General features: G+C 35.1%; 1 protein-coding gene across 6 annotated transcripts; it reads right to left on the reverse strand.

The window, feature by feature from the left end:
• Positions 1-1,868: 1,868 nt before the first annotated feature.
• Positions 1,869-9,994, reverse strand: LOC129315400 (putative disease resistance RPP13-like protein 1). Of its 6 annotated transcripts, none has more exons than XM_054959054.1 (6): positions 6,500-9,994; positions 5,407-5,785; positions 4,918-4,993; positions 4,566-4,623; positions 2,477-2,519; positions 1,869-2,351 (listed from the first exon to the last, which is right to left on the reverse strand). In XM_054959054.1, the coding sequence occupies exon 1, from the start codon at positions 9,890-9,892 to the stop codon at positions 6,554-6,556; it is 3,339 nt and encodes a 1,112-aa protein (XP_054815029.1). In that variant the 5' UTR covers positions 9,893-9,994; the 3' UTR covers positions 1,869-2,351; positions 2,477-2,519; positions 4,566-4,623; positions 4,918-4,993; positions 5,407-5,785; positions 6,500-6,553. The 6 variants fall into 6 exon arrangements, with proteins under 6 accessions (XP_054815029.1, XP_054815033.1, XP_054815032.1 ...); XM_054959058.1 differs by having other exon boundaries at positions 2,432-2,519; XM_054959057.1 differs by having other exon boundaries at positions 1,869-2,354; positions 2,432-2,519.
• Between the last annotated feature and the right edge of the window lie 7,422 nt (positions 9,995-17,416).

A 17,416-nucleotide genomic window follows, 5' to 3' on the forward strand; every position in this document is an offset into this window, starting at 1 on the left:
GACATATCATAAAGTCTCTATGGAGTTACTTACGCATGTTTAATGTTATAATTGATCTAATTGGGAGGTCAGAAAAATAATAGAACTCATTTGAGATTTACATATTTAGGCTAAGAGTTGTTTAAAGTTAGACTTAATTAATAAAACTCTTGACAATTAATTTATATTTTAATTACAATTTCAATTTAAAATTTTTACATAAAAATTCATAATTTTCAAGTCAAACTTTTTTGTTTAACATTTGATATAACATGGAGTTTCCAGGAAATTAATCATAATTGGTCAAATTGAGATGTATAGAAAGTAATAGAGCTCATTTGGAATTTAAAGATTTAGCACATGCATGGGGTTGTTTAAGGTTAGATTTAATTAAAAAAGCTATTGACAATTAACTTTGGCTTCACTTAAAACTACAACTTTACAATTTACAAGTAAAAATTTATAATCTACAAGTTAAATTTCTCGTTTAACATGATATAACATAGAGTTTCTATAAAGTTAATTATGCATGCTTAAGGTTATAATCGGTAATTGGGATGTAAGGAAAAAAATAGAGCTCATTTGGAATTCACATATTTAGTGTACACGTGGTTTAAAGCTAGACTTAATTAATAAAACTCTTAACAAATAATTTGGATTTCATTTATAATTGCAATTTAAGAATTTATAAGTAAAATTCATAATTCACATGTTGAATTTCTTGTTTAACACTAGATATAATATGAAGTTTTCATAAAGTTAATTTTGCCTACTCAAGACTATAATTGATCTAAATGGGATACATGAAAAATAATAGAGCTCATTTGGAATTTATATATTTCACCTACGGGTTGTTTAAGGTTATACTTAATTAATAAAGCTATTAAAAATTAATTTAGCTTTCACTTAAAATTATAACTTAAGGATATCCATGCACCATTATTAACTTAAGGATAGAAAAAACTCTTGGATAAAAAGTTTGTAAGTATTTTTACATTTTATGTTTGCTTTATTTTTTTTAACGGTTACAATTAAGGGACATCAAGTAAATTTAATGAGATGAGAAAGGTTGTATTTATTAATTATTAAATATCATCAAATATAAATAATATGCAAGGCCCTGTTTGGTGACATGTTAGATAATTTAACATGGTGTCTTACCTTCATCTCTCTGAGAATATTTCGAAGTGAAGGTACCAACGTCGTATTAAAAGGAAAAAAAAACTAGAGAACCTAAACTATCGAAAAAAAATGGTAAAGGGATCAATAATAAAGCATAATAAAATTATAAGGACTAATAATAATGTCTTTCCAAAATAATATTTCTTTGAATTTTAATAAAATTAATAATTTTTATCAAATGTTACGTATAATTGTTTTGCTTTTTATAACATTAAGAGGTTTCAACCACCAAGAACCTAATTTCAAATGACGTGTCATCACAGGAACAAGACAACGTAAATATTAAGTAACTATTTATTTAGAAGATCAAATATTTGTATCATTGTGGCTAAATACAAAGTTTTAAAATAAATAAAAAATAAAAAGCTGTAGAATCAGTTGAGATCGCTCAATCGAGGTGCCAATTTTATCCTATATTTTTTTTTCATCAAGGCTAGAAACCACGATAGAGAATAAAGTTTCCGTTTGGATACTCAAATTAATCAATTTTGGAAGTAGCAGCACAGTTTTGGGAAAATATATCTAAATGCCCTTGTTACATGCTAGAACCAATTATGAAGTTCAATTCTTTTAGAAATATCCAAACACCCTCGTAAATGCCAAAATCAATGATGAACCTAAAATCATGATTATTTCATAACTTGCTATCACCTACTTTCAAAAATCGATCCTATACAAGTCCTAAACTTATAAATCAGTTACAACCCAAAATCAATTTTTCCAACTCAATTTCTGCAAATTTTGACAGACACCTTCAGATTGATTTCTGGTGCTACTATGAAGAGGAGCATGTACAAAAGGAATCCTATATCCTATAATCATGATAAAATCTCTCCAAGGTTCAAGGAGACCGGACAATCAACACCTGGTCAGTTGCACACTTTCAATGCACAACTAACAAATGGTTGATGTCAACAACCAAATGGTTTAGCTGTACAATGATTCAAACAAACAGGAATATATCAAACAAACAAGTAATTCTGTAAAAACATGGGTCATGATAAGCTCCAAACAGTAAAGCAAGAGCTCATGATTGCGACTTCTATGTAGTATGAAGCCAAGTCATAAACAACCAACGTTCCAGCAGATATTGTGTTCAACTCTTCTCTTGTAAATTGCACAGATAAGCTCCAACATCTGGGGAGTCTCTCTCTTGAATGGTTCAAACAAATCCATGATAATATCATCAACTGCTGAAGAAATTTGACATTGTAATTCCTTGCATTATCTTAAAACTATTTGACATAGAAAGTAATGAAAATTTATTCACATTGATAAAAACCCAGTTGAAATCCTTCCAAATATGTGTGCCTACCCTTGCAGAAATTTCCCTTGCAAGCCACGGAACAAAAGAGCATCTGCAGTGACAATGCTTTAGATTAGAAACTCCAGCGACACAGAACAAGCTCATCTGTCATTGCCCCCAACGAGAATATAAGGGTGAATTTTAAAACGTCAAGACATAAATGTTACTGCGATCAATAATGGCCTCTGGTGCAGATGAAGGGTACAAGGCAAAATCTGTAAATCCTGAATTGAAGCCTTTTCAAGTCTAAAAGCGATGAAGAAGTCTGAAAAGCCTTTCTTTTAATTAGAACAGAAAAGTACGACAGAAAAACATAACATGGATACCACAGAAACTAAAAGCCGTGGATGGATACCGCACAAACTTTGAAGCAATGTTTAGACACGGTGCAAAATAGAAGAAAGCAACAATATAACATGGTATTTCTTATAGTTTTGGTCACAGAGGGATATGCGTAAAGGAATAGATTCACACCAACAGATAGAAGGAACGAATAGCTGAGTGGCGGCTAGAAATTGTCCCTCACAAACTGAGCAAGTTAGCATATCATTATCAATCCTAATCTTCAGCGAAGACCGTCATAGTCCAACATGTGAGATTCCAACGTCCAGTGATGTAAACAAGAGTAAGAGAACAAGGATTGGTCAACCTGCTCAGTTCAAGGCCATGAAACTTGAACAGAAAAGCAAGAACAAGGATGGTTTTGAAACATTCCAAAAGTAACAACCAATCCTTGTGAAGTCCTTGAAGGAGAGCCAAAGATAATCATCATTCCACATGCCGTGAATGCGATGTCATTAAATCACCCCAACCCATTCTATACATTTCTGCACTCAACCACAAGCCCTATTAGTCTCAAGCAAAATAGGGACGATAGAGGCCTCCCTAATTATAACCCTGTGGAACCAGGTACTTATCAATCAGATTATGCAAGAATCGAAGCCTTATTTGAGTTTCAAAGCATTATTTCACCAGGAGGGAAAGGGAAAAATCTCAAAGTCCAACTGTTAAATAGCAAATAACAAGAACCCAGAAAAGTCTCGTCGAAAAAGCTATTTATACCACAGAATTGAAGCCTTTTTAAGTTCCAACGCATTATATCAGAACAACAAACATTGAGAAAGTCTCAAAGCCAAACTTTTACAAGGTGAAAAACAAAAAGCACACATGCAGTCATGTGCTGACCACCAATAACAAGAACCATTTTTATCGGTAAGGCTAAAGGACCATTGGGAGCTATTATTCAATATAATAGGGAAATTGATGGAGGTGTTGCACCTAGGATACAAGCTGGGTGGTTTAATTGAAGAAAGGCTAAAGAAGTTATCTGCGATTGAAAGGTGCTTAATAAACTTAAAGGGAAGTTTTATCGAATTGCTATTAAACCAGTCATGTTATATGGTAGTGAATGTTGGGCTTTAACAAGACAGAAAGAGCATAAAGTTGAAGTAGCAGAGGTGAAAATGTTGAGATGAATGTGCGGGCATATACATAAAGATGAAATCCGAAATGAACATACACAATAAAAAGTGGGAGTAACATCTATTGAAGGGAAAATAGTAGAAAATTGTTCGAGATGGTTTAGACAGGTACAGAGAACATCGCGGGAAGCACCAGTAAGGAGAGTGGAATGGATTTTTTTGAGCCCTGTTAGAAGGGGTAGAAGAAAACCAGAGAGAACACTTATGAAAGTTGTTAACCTAAACCTCTTAATTAACAACATTCTTAAAAGCTTGGTAAATGATAAAGCACGATGGGGTCGTGCAATCTGTGTAGCTGACCCATTTAGTGGGATAAGGCTTGTTATTGTTGTAGTAAATATATTTGTAATGTAGTACGTGGGATGCATTACGCAAGTATACACCCATACACACATGGAAAAAAAATTGCACGCTTAAGATGATGAACACTATAGTTTTTTTTTGCATGACGGACAATTTTTATCTCTTCTCTTCATTTTTGGCCGTTTGAATTTAACACATAAAATTTGTTAGACGACCGAGTTATGAAAGGGATACAGAGTCCAAGTTAAGCGGCAAATAAGAAACCACACATGGTCTTCGCACAAGATATTAGCTCACAGCGAGGGTGTGTTCACCTGCATTACGCTTTTGCCTGCATTCCATTACTAGTCCTGAACACGGCAGAGCCAATACCTATCATATCAGTATAAATTTGAATGCAATATCTATCAGTATCTTAAAAAATATTTGACACTGTAAGTATTGAAAATTTATTGATGCTAATAATTCAGCTTAAATCCTTCCTAATATGCGTGCTTACCCATGAATGTTAGAGTGAATTTTAGAAATTCAATATATAAATGTTACTGTTAAAGTTGCTAGTTTTAGCAAGGCGATTCTAGTTCTCAGACAAACATGCAAAGAAAAACAGAGCTAAGTGTGATCACGAGTCATCATATGTCTGAATCAGAGTGGAGGAAGCTTTACCTGTGAATATGCATGGCCCGGCCTCCAGGGCAACGAACAATGGCCTCTGATTTGAATGAAGGGTAAAAGGCAAAGTCTGTAAATCCCAAATTGAAGCCTTTTTAAGTCTAAAGGCAGTGAAAAAGTCTAAAAAACCTAACTTTTAGAAAACTACTACCGAAAAACATAAAATGGAGAAGTATGCACAAAGCCAAAACCCACATTTACAAAATAGACAGCTGTAAGTTACTGCTCCTTCTTATGGTAAAAGCCATAGGTACAGAAACTTTGAAGCAACGTTAAGATAGAGGGAATATACCCCTATATATTGAATTACCCATGTTTCTGAAAAATAGAAGCAGGCGACAATGTAACAAGGTATTTTTTCAAGTTTTTTGCAAAGAACTAACGGTTATGATCACAGATGTACTTTTTCTGCTGATTGCATTAAAGAGAAAGGGATGTATGTAAAGGACTAGATGTACGCCAAAAGAGAGAAGGAACAAACACCTGAGTGGTGGCTAGGAAATACAATAGTTGGGGCAATTGTCCTTCACAAGCTGATCAAGTTAGCATATCATTATCAATCCTCGTGAATGGGAGCCTTAAACAATCTTCAGCAAAGAGCTTTACAGTCCAACATTTTGAGATTCCAGCATCTACTAATGTAAACAAGAGAAAGAGAACTATAATCGTGCAAGCTGCTCTTAGTTTATGGCCATGAAACTTGCATAAGTGAAAAAAAAAAAAACAGAGAGAACAATGCTGGTTTTGAAACATTCCAAAAGCAACAACCAATCCTTGTGCAGTCCTTCAGAGAGGGCCAAAGATACTCATCTTTCCATATAATTTGATGTGATCGGATCGCCCCAAACCATTCTATGCATACCTGCACTCAAAAACAAGCCCTGTTAGTCCCGAGAAAAATATTGACAGAAGATTTGAAGCCTTCCTTGAGTCTTAGAGCATCATATCAGGAGCGGAAAAAGGGAAAAAGTCTCGAAGCCTAACAAATTAATAGCAAAGAACAAGAAACTGGATAAGTTTTTTCAGAAAAAGTCGAAGATACCACAGAAACTCTGAGACAGCATTAAAAAGTACTACGGTCTTATAAAGTGAATATCAAGGTACACATTATAGTGCCAATGTTCATGGCTAAAAAAAAAAAAAAAGCAAGTAACAGTGTAACAAATAATTGAAAATATATACCACGGTCGAATGAAGTGGATATCAAGGGGTGCATTATATTACTGATGCTTAAGAAAAACAGCAGCTATTAACAATGCAACAAATAATTGAAAAAATTCCCTGCAGCCGCACAAAGTAAATATCCAGGTATGAATTGTATTACACATGTTTATGATAAACAGAAGCGAGCAACAAGATAAAGTAGATGTCTTGAAGCCCAACTATTGATTAACAAATAACCAAAAAAAAACCCCAGACCCAGAAACGCATTGTAGAAAATTGTAATATGGCAATCGTTTGCTTTGGGAAAAAGTTTCCACACGTATGGTAACTGAAGTTTATGCTGTTGATTACATTAAACAGAGCAACGCATAAATCCAATAGATGCAGGAAAAAATATAGAAGGAGCAGAAACCTGAGTGGCGTCTAGGACTAGGAAATAGAATGATTGGAGTACTCCTTCGCAAACTCAAGCTTGTCTAGCATCGTCAATCCAAACATTAGCAATGTGAGCAATCTTTTCCCAATCAACATTGAGATTTGGGCATTTGATGACAGCAAGATGCCTCAGCTTTGATGACAAAACGCCCTCTGGAAGTGTTTCCAGTTTTGGACAATCCTCTACTCTTAGAATGCTAAGAGACGGAGCAGAAAAGTTCGCAAGTGATTCCAAATTCCCCAAACGTTCAAAGCAACACCACTTTAGCCTGGGGGCAGAAAACGCCCCTCCTGAAAGTGATACAAATTTTGGGCACTCCTTAATGTTCAAATCTGTAAGATTTGTTGGGTCATCCTTGCGCCCCTCTGAAACAGAAATCATTTCAAGGTTATCACACCCATCAAGATATAGCCACTGAAGTGTAGGGAATAGATCCAAAGCGAAGTTCCTAAGAGACACACAACTTCTTAATATCAATATGTCACGAAGTGAGTCATGATGGTGTGATGGAAACTCCAAATTCGGACACTCACGAATGTCCACCTTTTCGATGCAGGTGTTGGCAATAATGTGCTCAATCTTTTCAACCAAAGTCACATTGCTGAATGGGCCATGGAAGGAGACTTCTTTTAGATTGGAAGGGATATCTTCCAACTTCACATTCCCACATTTTCTAAGAGTCAAACTTCGAATCATTGGAGCCATGGGAACCAAAGCTACAAGTTCTTGGCAATCTTCAATAATGAGTTCCTCTAAAGAAGGAAGTTGTTCGGGCAACTTCTCTTTCAGCTTTGGACAATTCCTTATACGAAGCTCTTTAAGGCATGGGAAGGCTCTAGAAGCTGTTCCGCATTCCCATTCCTCCCAATTCACCATTTCATCAAACTCCAAGATTTCAAGAGACCCAAATGAAACAGCAGAAGATCTACTTCCAAGAAATTCAGCACCAATAGCTGCAATACAATCCAACCCTCTAATGAACAGTGACTTGAGGGACGGCAAAAGGCCCAATGATGGCAGAACAAGGCAATAGCTGCAACTTTCCAATCGGAGTGAAACAATGTTGGGCAATGCATTAGAAAACCAGTCTGGAAATCTTGTACCGCCATAGTGCATGACTGACAGTTTCTTCAAGTTCTCGTGAGGTTGGAGCTTCTCCAGCACGTACCTTTCATTCCGGGAATTATTATGGCAGTCCGGACTCCAGTGGAAGCTTACCTCATCAAGGCACTTCTTTTCTTTCAAGTTGACAGTAGAAGCATCCATCCCAGGAACTACATTCTGTAGCTCAAAAATGGACAATTCTCCTTGAAGATTGAGTTTGCCCAACTGCTCCATGTTGGACTCACTGTATCTTCCCACATCGAATGATGTCAGACGAACTCGAAGATCTTTCAACTCTCCCAAATTTAGAGGAATCGTTTTCAGCCATGTGTATTGTAAATCCAGAAGCCGCAGACGTTTTAGTTTATTCAAATTGGCAGGCAGCTCATCCAAATGATCACAATTTTTCAACCTCAATGTTTGTAGATTATAGAGAAGGCATATAGAGTCGGGGAGTCTCCTTATCCCGCTGCCAGATAGATCAAGATACCGTAGATGTATGAGATTTCCTATGGAATCAGGAAGCTCTGTAATTTTGAAGTTGTAACATAGAGACAGAGCTCGCAAGCATTTGCACTTAAACAATTCATCAACCACTGAAGTCCAACCAAAATCTGGATTAAGGAAAAAAGGCAAGAATGACCGCAACTTGCTCGATTTTTGCAAATACTCAGGCTGTCCGAATCCTCCATTTTCATGCGAAAAGGATAAGTGACGTGTCTTGTCTGAAACATTTGGCACCTCTTTAACCTCTTGCCTTAAGCAAAATTCTCCGGAAACAAAATTTGCCAAGTCATTGAGAAGGTCATGCATTACATAATGTGTTCCACCTAGAGCAGATTTCTGAAAGAAAGACCTCGACACAAGATCCTGGAAGCATTCGTTGCCTACTTCTTCAATGGTCTTGTTTGATTTAGAGGCTGGTAAGAAATCTTGAGCCATCCAAAATAAAACTAGCTCCTCCTTTTCGAATTGATAATCCTTGGGAAGTAATGAGCAATAGGCAAAGCAGTGCTTAAGATGGGATGGGAGATAGTGATAGCTCAGCCTCAAAGCAGGAAGAATATTGTTGTGGGAAACTTCCCATATATCACAGGTCAAAATGCTATTCCATTCCTCCCAAGATAATTTCCTCCCCAAAAGACTTCCAACAGTTTTCAAAGCCAGAGGTAAACCTTTGCACTTCTTAGCGATCCTCCTACCAATTTCTTCAAGATCAGGACTCGCTTGAGGAGAGTTGTGAAATGCATATTTTGCAAATAACAACCAACCATCTTCATCTGATAATTGATGCGGTTGGTAAATTTCATCCGAGCCGGCGACTAGAGCAACATTCTGATTGCGTGAAGTGATAAGGATCCTGCCGCCTGCAACCGCAGAAATCAAAGGTGCCCGGAAAGCTTCCCATGCTACATAATCATCACACCAAACATCATCAAGAACGATGAGGAATTTTTTCTTGGTCAAAATATCTTTCAACCTACTTTGCAGCATGTTTATATCTGCTTTACCATCATAAGATCCCATCACTGCCTTGAAAATTACTCTGGTCAATCTCAAAATGTCGAAGTCGTCAGAAATGGATACCCAAACTTTAATGTCGAATTCAGCCTCGACCCTTTCATCATTATAGACAAGCTGAGCAAGGGTGGTCTTACCCAAACCACCCATTCCCACCAGAGATATGACAGAAAAGCCACTGTCGTTTAGCAATTGCTCAATTATGATTTCTTTTTCATCATCCCTGCCATATGTTCCAGCTTGATCGACCAGAGAAGTGGTTGGCAACTTCGTGGAAGTTTCAAAAGCACCACATTTAACTTCTTTCAGTCCCAGAGCAGTCTTTCGGCTCTCAAGAAATTCAAGATTTTCCAGCAGTTGTTTCATCCTTGAATCAAATTCCTTGTCAAATGAACTAAAATGGAAGAAGCGCCGTACCTTGCCAGTAAGACCAGCTTGAGTTTCAGGTTCCATCTCCTGCTTGTAGGCTTCATAGTTAATCTCATCCAAAAGATCGTCAGCATCGAACACAGCATGCTTGAGCTCAGTAAGCCACGCCACCACATTAGCATCACTGAACTGCTTATCTTCAGCATCATCGATTACAGAGTTAATGGATAGGAGCGCGATTTTCAACTTCTTCATCAGAGACGTATCCAATGTTCTTCCCCGGAAGTACTCACGGACCTCAAGAGACATCATCTTGTCGAAAGCCACCTGAAGGAAGGAGGACAGAAAAGCTCCGCCAACAATTCCTGGAACCATGGTGGGAAAAGAAATCAAGAAGAGCGAATGCCAATGGAGGTGAAAACAGTAAGCTATTTGTCTAGCCGGAGGCGCGCAAACGGATTCTGGGCACAGTGACCACTGGAGTGGGAAACGACCAGACACTCAACGGGCAAATGATCGAATTTTTTAATTAGGTAAATACAAATTTCACACAAAATGTGAATTTTAATTAGGTTAATAAAATTTTATCAAAAAAATTGGGCATCTAAAAAGGATAGTGAAAATATCATTATATTATTTTAAAATTAAATATCATTCATGGAAAATTGAGGTTGCAAATAAAATTCGCTTTTTAATTTTGTTGTGTTGGCACAGTGTATGAAAAAAAATGAAATATATTTTTTCTTCAATTTTTTAGTTTCCATTATTGGAATTGCTCATTGAAATCCTCCCCCAAAAAATAGCCAGATCAAAAAGAATGAAAAGATCATTTTATTTTCAAGAATGACTTAACTCAGGATAATAACATAGGAATACTTTTCTAAAGATACTTAATAACATTTTTGACACCTGGAAAATCACCATTTGTTTCATGGAAAAGATATTAATTTTCAAAATATATTTTAGGCTTTAAATTTGACCTCTTATAAAGTATTTTTTATTTTAGTTATAAACTACATAAGATTTCAGAAATTTAAATTTAATTATTTTTTTATAATTTAAGACTTTGATAATAATTTTATAAAAATATTAAATATAATCCGTCTAAATCTTAATCTCATACCAAGTATGGATATCAAAATTCTTGAGAAATCGATAAGCCATGAAAACCAAGAGAGAAATTAATACATGAAATGATGAAACTCGTTTTAGAACGCAGAAGCCAATTAACAATCACAGTCACTATCTACATAGCTAAAGAGAGAGGAGGAAAGAGCACTGAATTGGACAAGATGAGAAGAAAGAACAGTGAAGGCAAAGAAGAAAACTACAACAAAGAAATAAAATAAGCAATTGATAAAGTGATGATCATACCTGAAATTTCGTTATGTTAATATTTCTCTTTCACAAACCCTTTCTTTCTTTTCTTCAACCTCTTCTTTCTTGACCTCTATTTATAGAGTTAAGAACTTGAGTTTCTGTGAGATAAAATATTTAAAAGATGTGATTAGTGAACTCTTCAAGGGAAATTTAATTTTGTTTCGGTTATAACTAAATTCAGTCTCAATTCTTATAATTTTAAGTATTTAAAATAGTAGTCCTATATTGTAAAAAATAAAATTATAAATATTAAAATTATGTTAAAATTTATTACTGATATTTTAAATTACTAAATCCTTTTAATCTTCATAAAGATTATAAAGATTACTAAACCCTGTTAAAATGTATGCTACTTTATCTTCTTTAACAAAACATATAAAGATATTTCTCTTGTTTTGGAAATTTATTTAACTTGCTTTAACAAAAATACCTCGTTATCCTTTTTGTCTCTTTGAAAGATACTTATTTAATTTTAAAAAACTATTTTAAAAGATAGCACTTAAAACAGACTCTGATTATTGAATCTTAAGGAGGAAGCGAATTTTATAAATGAATTTCTATAAATTAATATTTCTCCCGGCTTAGTTTTACTCATGGCAATATGGAAAAATAAAAAATCACTGGAAAGAATAAAAATATTTCATTTGTTCAATTCTCAGCCTAAAAATTTGGAAAATTTCAATGAATGAATGCCGTTAGACCACACAAATTTAACAAAAACAAATTAAATATTATTCATGGAAAATTGAGATTGCAAATAAAATTCACTTTTTAATTTTATTTTGTTAAAATATAACTTCTCGTTACATTTCTTCCCCGAATATAGGAGGCACCAAGTGTAAAAAAATGAAACATATTTTCTCTTAAATTTTTATTTTTCATGATTGTGGTTGCCCCTTGAAATCCTCCCCGAGCAGGATCAAAAAGAATAATTTATTTTCATAATAAAATGGGACCTAGGCCTACGTGAATCATATAATTTGAGCTAAGATGTTTATTTTTCTGAAAAACATTCAATTTCTATTTGTGGCACCTGCGAAGGCTTCCCTGAAAAGGCATTAATTTTCAAAAGATATCAAGAGAATTTCCTCCTCATCTTTGGAAGATTTAAATTTGATCTCTTGGAAAATATTTTTTTATTCAAACTATAAACTAGATTAGATGTCAGCAATTTAAGTTTAACTATTTATTTTTCTTTATAATTTAATATTTTAATAATAATTTTATGAAAAAAAATTAAATATAAACCATTCAAATCTTGATCTTATAGTTAAAATAGGAAAAGGGGAGTGGGACTATGGAAATTAAAATCCTTGTGAAATCGATAACAAGGCTTTTTCTTTTACACATGTGTGTGTGTGTGTAAATTTAGATTGCCATGAAAATGAGAAAAAGCCAATGTCTAAGGCAAAGGGAGGAAAAAAAAAATCAACACATAAAACTCACATTTAAAAGGCAGAAGTCAGTTAACAATCATCGCTAATATAATTATAGAGAGAAAAGAGGAAAGAGCACTGAATTGGACTATAAGAGAAGAAGAAGTGGGAGGGAAATAATAAATCTACAGCAAATAAATAAAATAAGAAATTGCTAAAGTGAAAACCATACCTGTCTCTTACGTAATTTTGTTATGTTAATATTTCTCTCTCATAAACATTTTTTTCTTTTTTCAACTTGTTTTTTCTTGATTGAGTTTATAGTTAGAGTTCCTATGAGATAAAATATTTAATAGATGTGATTAATCAAGTCTTGGAAGATATAATATATATCTTAAGATAAACCTTGTATATTGGCATGTCATTATTTTCTTTAATTTATTGGGAGATATTGTGAGATATAACTCATTCATTTATATAACTCCTCACAATCACCATTGAATTTTATTTAAGAAATTTGTAGATACCAATTTTTTAAAAGGAAAAAACTCATGTTATTTCAATTTTAATTTCCATGATTTTCACATTTTTGGCCTATTTCCAATTGCCGTGCTCAAATTGCTCGTGAACGAATAACAACGACGCATGAACGGACCAAGTTTATTTTAAAATATTACAAGTCACCCATGATAGAAAGCCTCCCTAATATGAAATTAGTAAAACATTATATATTATTTCAAAAAAAAATTATATTTAGTGTTTTAATTTGCAAAAGATTATTTAATTTCACTCAAATAATTGTCTTATTTTACAATGAAAAATGCAAACTGTATTATCTTCTTTGACGAAACAAATAAAGATACTTCTCTTATTTGGGAAATTTATCTAACTTGTTTTAAAATAATAATTCGTAAAAGAATCAATGTTACTGGTGACAGCAAAAAAAAAAAAAGAATGATCAAATAAATTATGTGTCAGGCCAAAAAAACATTTATGTGCATCTCGATTGTAAAAGATAATTGGATTTGTAATACTCACTCTATAATTATCCTTTTTTCTTTTTTCCTTTTCGAAAGATACTTATTTAACCAAAAAAACTATTTTAAAAGATAGCATTCAAAACAAGTTCTGATTATCCAATCTTCAGGAAGTGAATTTTCAAAAGACGGTGAATTTTATCGAAATAATTTTTTTGAGGAAAAATGATTTTCTATAAAATAAATAAATATAGAATAGCCCTTTCCCACGTCAGTTCTTGCTATTATGCCCGGCTTAGTATTACTCGTGGCGAGAAGGAAAAATCACAAGAAAAAATGAAAATTTCATTTGTTCACTTCTCAACTTAAAATTTTGGAAAACTTTAATAAATGAATGCCATTAGAACACGCAAATCTAACAAAAACAAATTGATTAACATGCTACAAGAGATCCAGAGTTAAAAGCCTCTCACGAGAAATACAAATGGTAGAAAAAAAAACAACACTAAACATACAGTCAATGCATAATAGTTATTCTGCTTGGGTATGAAAGTGTACTAACTCGACGATACAAACTAGAAGAAGCGTGGAAAAAGAAAACTCAACTAAAATCAAGCTCTGGGATGAAAACAGCAAACAGCCCAGCACCCAAAAACCGTTGAATTGAACTCCACCTCCAAGTTCTCAAAATCATGAAAACTTTACACACCAAATGGAATCAAACATGAATATTTAAAGGCATCAATATTTATGCCAAACAGAACTTATATGGAGATATCATATCCGTGCTTTAGATGCAGAAAAGCATAAACACTTGGTCTATTTAAATGAAAAGGCCTGGCATCAATATTTGCAACACTAGACTCAATATTTAAATTGAAATAATCATGAGCAAATGGAACATCTCAAGTGCTTGAAGAAGGACCAATAAGTGCACAGACCAAGTCCTATTTTTGGAAAGGTCAGCCAAAAACAAAACTTTAAATGAGATAGGACATGATTTACTTTAGAGGCTAGAAATAGGATCAATGGAATGATGAGACTAAAACAAGCTTCTTGAAACAAATCAAGGCTGAAAGGTCTTTGAGCTCACAAGAACATTTATGAAGTTAATGCTGTCAGACATAGTGAATCCATTGGTTTTTAACACATGATTTGGGTTAAGTAGAGACAATAAACATCTTACACGCATTCTTCGGAAGAATTCCAGATCACCAAGCCTTTGTAATTAAGAATCCCATACCCAACAGAGACCATTAGCAACAGCGTTAGTTGATAAAATCGTACCTAAAAAGGGACTGCGCGTGAGAGGCGAAGATGCAGGAAGATGTTGCTTGAACTCCAGTTGTCCCGTTCATTGTTCGGCCATAGCTCCTTGCCCCTTCCTTCCACCATTTCTGGCTCTTCCCTTCACCTTCTTTTCCTCCTCCCCACTTTCTTTCTGTCACTATCTTCTCCTCATCAGCCGAGATTGGAGAAGCTCATCCTCGACTGCCTCACTGCACCACTGTTGCGTCTTACAATCAACTTGCTCCGGCACCCTTCGCCCTCTAGAACACGCCTTACATAGAAATTAATATGGAGAGGTTTCACTTTTGCAGGATAGATAATAGTCATTTTCTTCTCTCTGTTCTTGCTTGCTTCAAGCATGCTTTGATGCTCTCTCATATTTCCTTAACGGCTTAACCGTGCTCCTCCTCCTGATTCCCACTTTTCTTTTAGGGAAAACAAAAATTTAAAAAAAATGTAGAAAAGTCATTTTCCACGTCACTTCGTGCTATTAATCACGGCTTACTATTACTCATGGCAAGAAGACAATCATAGATAAAGAAATAAATGATTCATTTGTTCACTTTCCATCCTCAAAATGAAGAAAATTTCAGTAAGTGAATGACATTAGAACACACAAATTTAACAAGAACAAATTGATCAACATGCCTGTCGAGCCTTACTGCTCCCACAACGAGTGATCACGCCGTAAATGCCTGCCAAAGTTAAATACCTCTCATGAAAAATACAAAACACAGATAACACAACACTAAATAAAATGAATGAAAAATGAATCTACAATCAAAGCATAAAAGTCTATTTAGATGGAGGAGAGAACAAGCACCTCCTCGGTGGAACAAGGGAACAAAACGACGGAGACCAAATGCAAGCACAAATGAAAATAGATGGAGGAGAGAACACTGAGTAGTCAAGAGACTTGGTTCCGCTCTGTCTGCACGCATGGCTATATATATAGCCCGAAGGTGGACATGAACGTTGGGGGTTACCACTGGATTAAAGGCTCGGTTACATTATCATAAAATCGTTTAAAAACTTGTCTGGAAATGTTGGGGTTACACAAACGTACGTTGGGGTTACACAAACTTAAACTGCATTTAACCTCCTGTCTGGAAACATTGGGAAGACAAAACGTTCAGAAAATTAATTTGGTTAATGATCAAAAAGGTTCTTGGTTTGGTTTCAAATTTCAGACAGCCAAAAATTGAGTTTCTCCGGCAAGGCAAAAATTATTTATTTTGTAAAAATAATCCGGTAAAAGGAACCCATTATCTCTTGAACTCGCGGGCGCAGGGGGGGAATCGGCTGATTTCAACTGCGATTGCCCTGAGTTGGCCTGTCTCATGTGCGCGAGGCCACTTCTCCTCCAAGCCTATTTTACTAGCCCACTTCATTCCTTAGTATATATACACTAGGAGATTCCTTCCTTTAGTCAATGTGGGACTTTGACACACACATACTTTTGACACACATACAACAATCCCCCACATGTGTCAAAAGGATTTGTATTCGTCTGTGTTATTCACACGGAGGATAATTACTTTAATTTTGGTGTCTGTCGACTTGAACCAAACCTAGACTAATAAAACTTAGCACACAGAAAAGTTGATGTAACTTCGTTATTGAACCAACAGATCTTGAGCGTGTGCTAGTGATCTTATTAATCAGATTATACCCCCACAATCTCTGTTGTTAACGACGGTTTTGCACGTTATCGGCCATGCACATGCCTAGTTTTAACAAATGCTCTAGAGATTTCGCCACGATCTCATAGGAGCGGCCCCACTCCACATTTGTATAGGTATTTTCATCAAGTGTATCTATAATGAATACACCATTCGTAAGGACTATGAAAACATTAAGAGCTTTCGCTTAGCCTCCGTTCAATACATTCTAGCACTTTCTCAAGCCATAGGAAGGAACAAAATTCAGTGCTAGCAGAACTACCAAATGACTTGTTCTTACCCATTGAACCTTCTTCATGGGATCTCCAATCACAAAGATTGGGTTGCCATCACCGTTAATTTCAAACAGGCTTAAGTCCCATTCCCCTCGACGTTTCAATAATAAATTTCTTCCCTAGGGGTTTAGTTAACGGATCCGCCAGATTTAACTCTAATTTCACATAATCAATTGAGATGACCCCATTTTTGAGCAGCTGCCTTATAATATTATGTCTCAATCGAATATGTCTACTTTTGCCATTGAAGGTCTTATTTTTAGCCGTTGCTATTGCAGATTGGCTATCACAATGTAAAGACACTAATGGTGTGGGCTTTTCACCTATTGGAATACTCGCTAAGAAGTTTTTCAACCACTCAGCCTCAGTCCCAACCAGCTCCATGGCAATAAACTCAGAATCCCTTGAGGATTTTGTGTTGATTGTCTGTTTTACAGACTTTCAGGTTATTGCACCACCACCAAGAGTGAATATATAACTACTAGTGGATTTTGTCTCTTCTGAATCCGAAATCCAGTTAGCATCGCTGTATCCTTCCAATACAGTGGGAAATCCACCATACAATATACCATAATTTATGGTACCTCTTAAATATTTCAAGACTCTCACCAGAGCCTCCCAGTATTTACTGCCAGGACAGTGAGTATATCTACTTAATCTGCCTACAGCACAAGCTATATCAGGCCTAGTAAAGTTCATCAAATGCAACAGACTCCCAATAATCTATGCATACTCAGATTGAGCAACTGGGTCACCCTTATGTTTTTTGAATTGCACACTTGAATCATAAGGAGTACTCAGAGGAGCATCTTCAAGATGTCCAAACTTTCTGAGAATTTTCTCAATATAATGTTCTTGGAAAAGCAAGATTCCATTTTCATTTCTTATGATTTTTACACCCAAGATTACCTTGGCTTCA

This window comes from Prosopis cineraria, unplaced genomic scaffold (assembly GCF_029017545.1).
Source record: "Prosopis cineraria cultivar Desert tree isolate PC_DT_omini unplaced genomic scaffold, ASM2901754v1 PC7, whole genome shotgun sequence".
Taxonomy (NCBI): Eukaryota; Viridiplantae; Streptophyta; class Magnoliopsida; order Fabales; family Fabaceae; genus Prosopis; species Prosopis cineraria.

What these genes read in the sequence shown, in the direction of transcription:
- LOC129315400 (XM_054959059.1), bottom strand. Translation starts at nt 9,892, where the DNA reads ATGGTTCCAGGAATTGTTGGCGGAGCTTTTCTGTCCTCCTTCCTTCAG.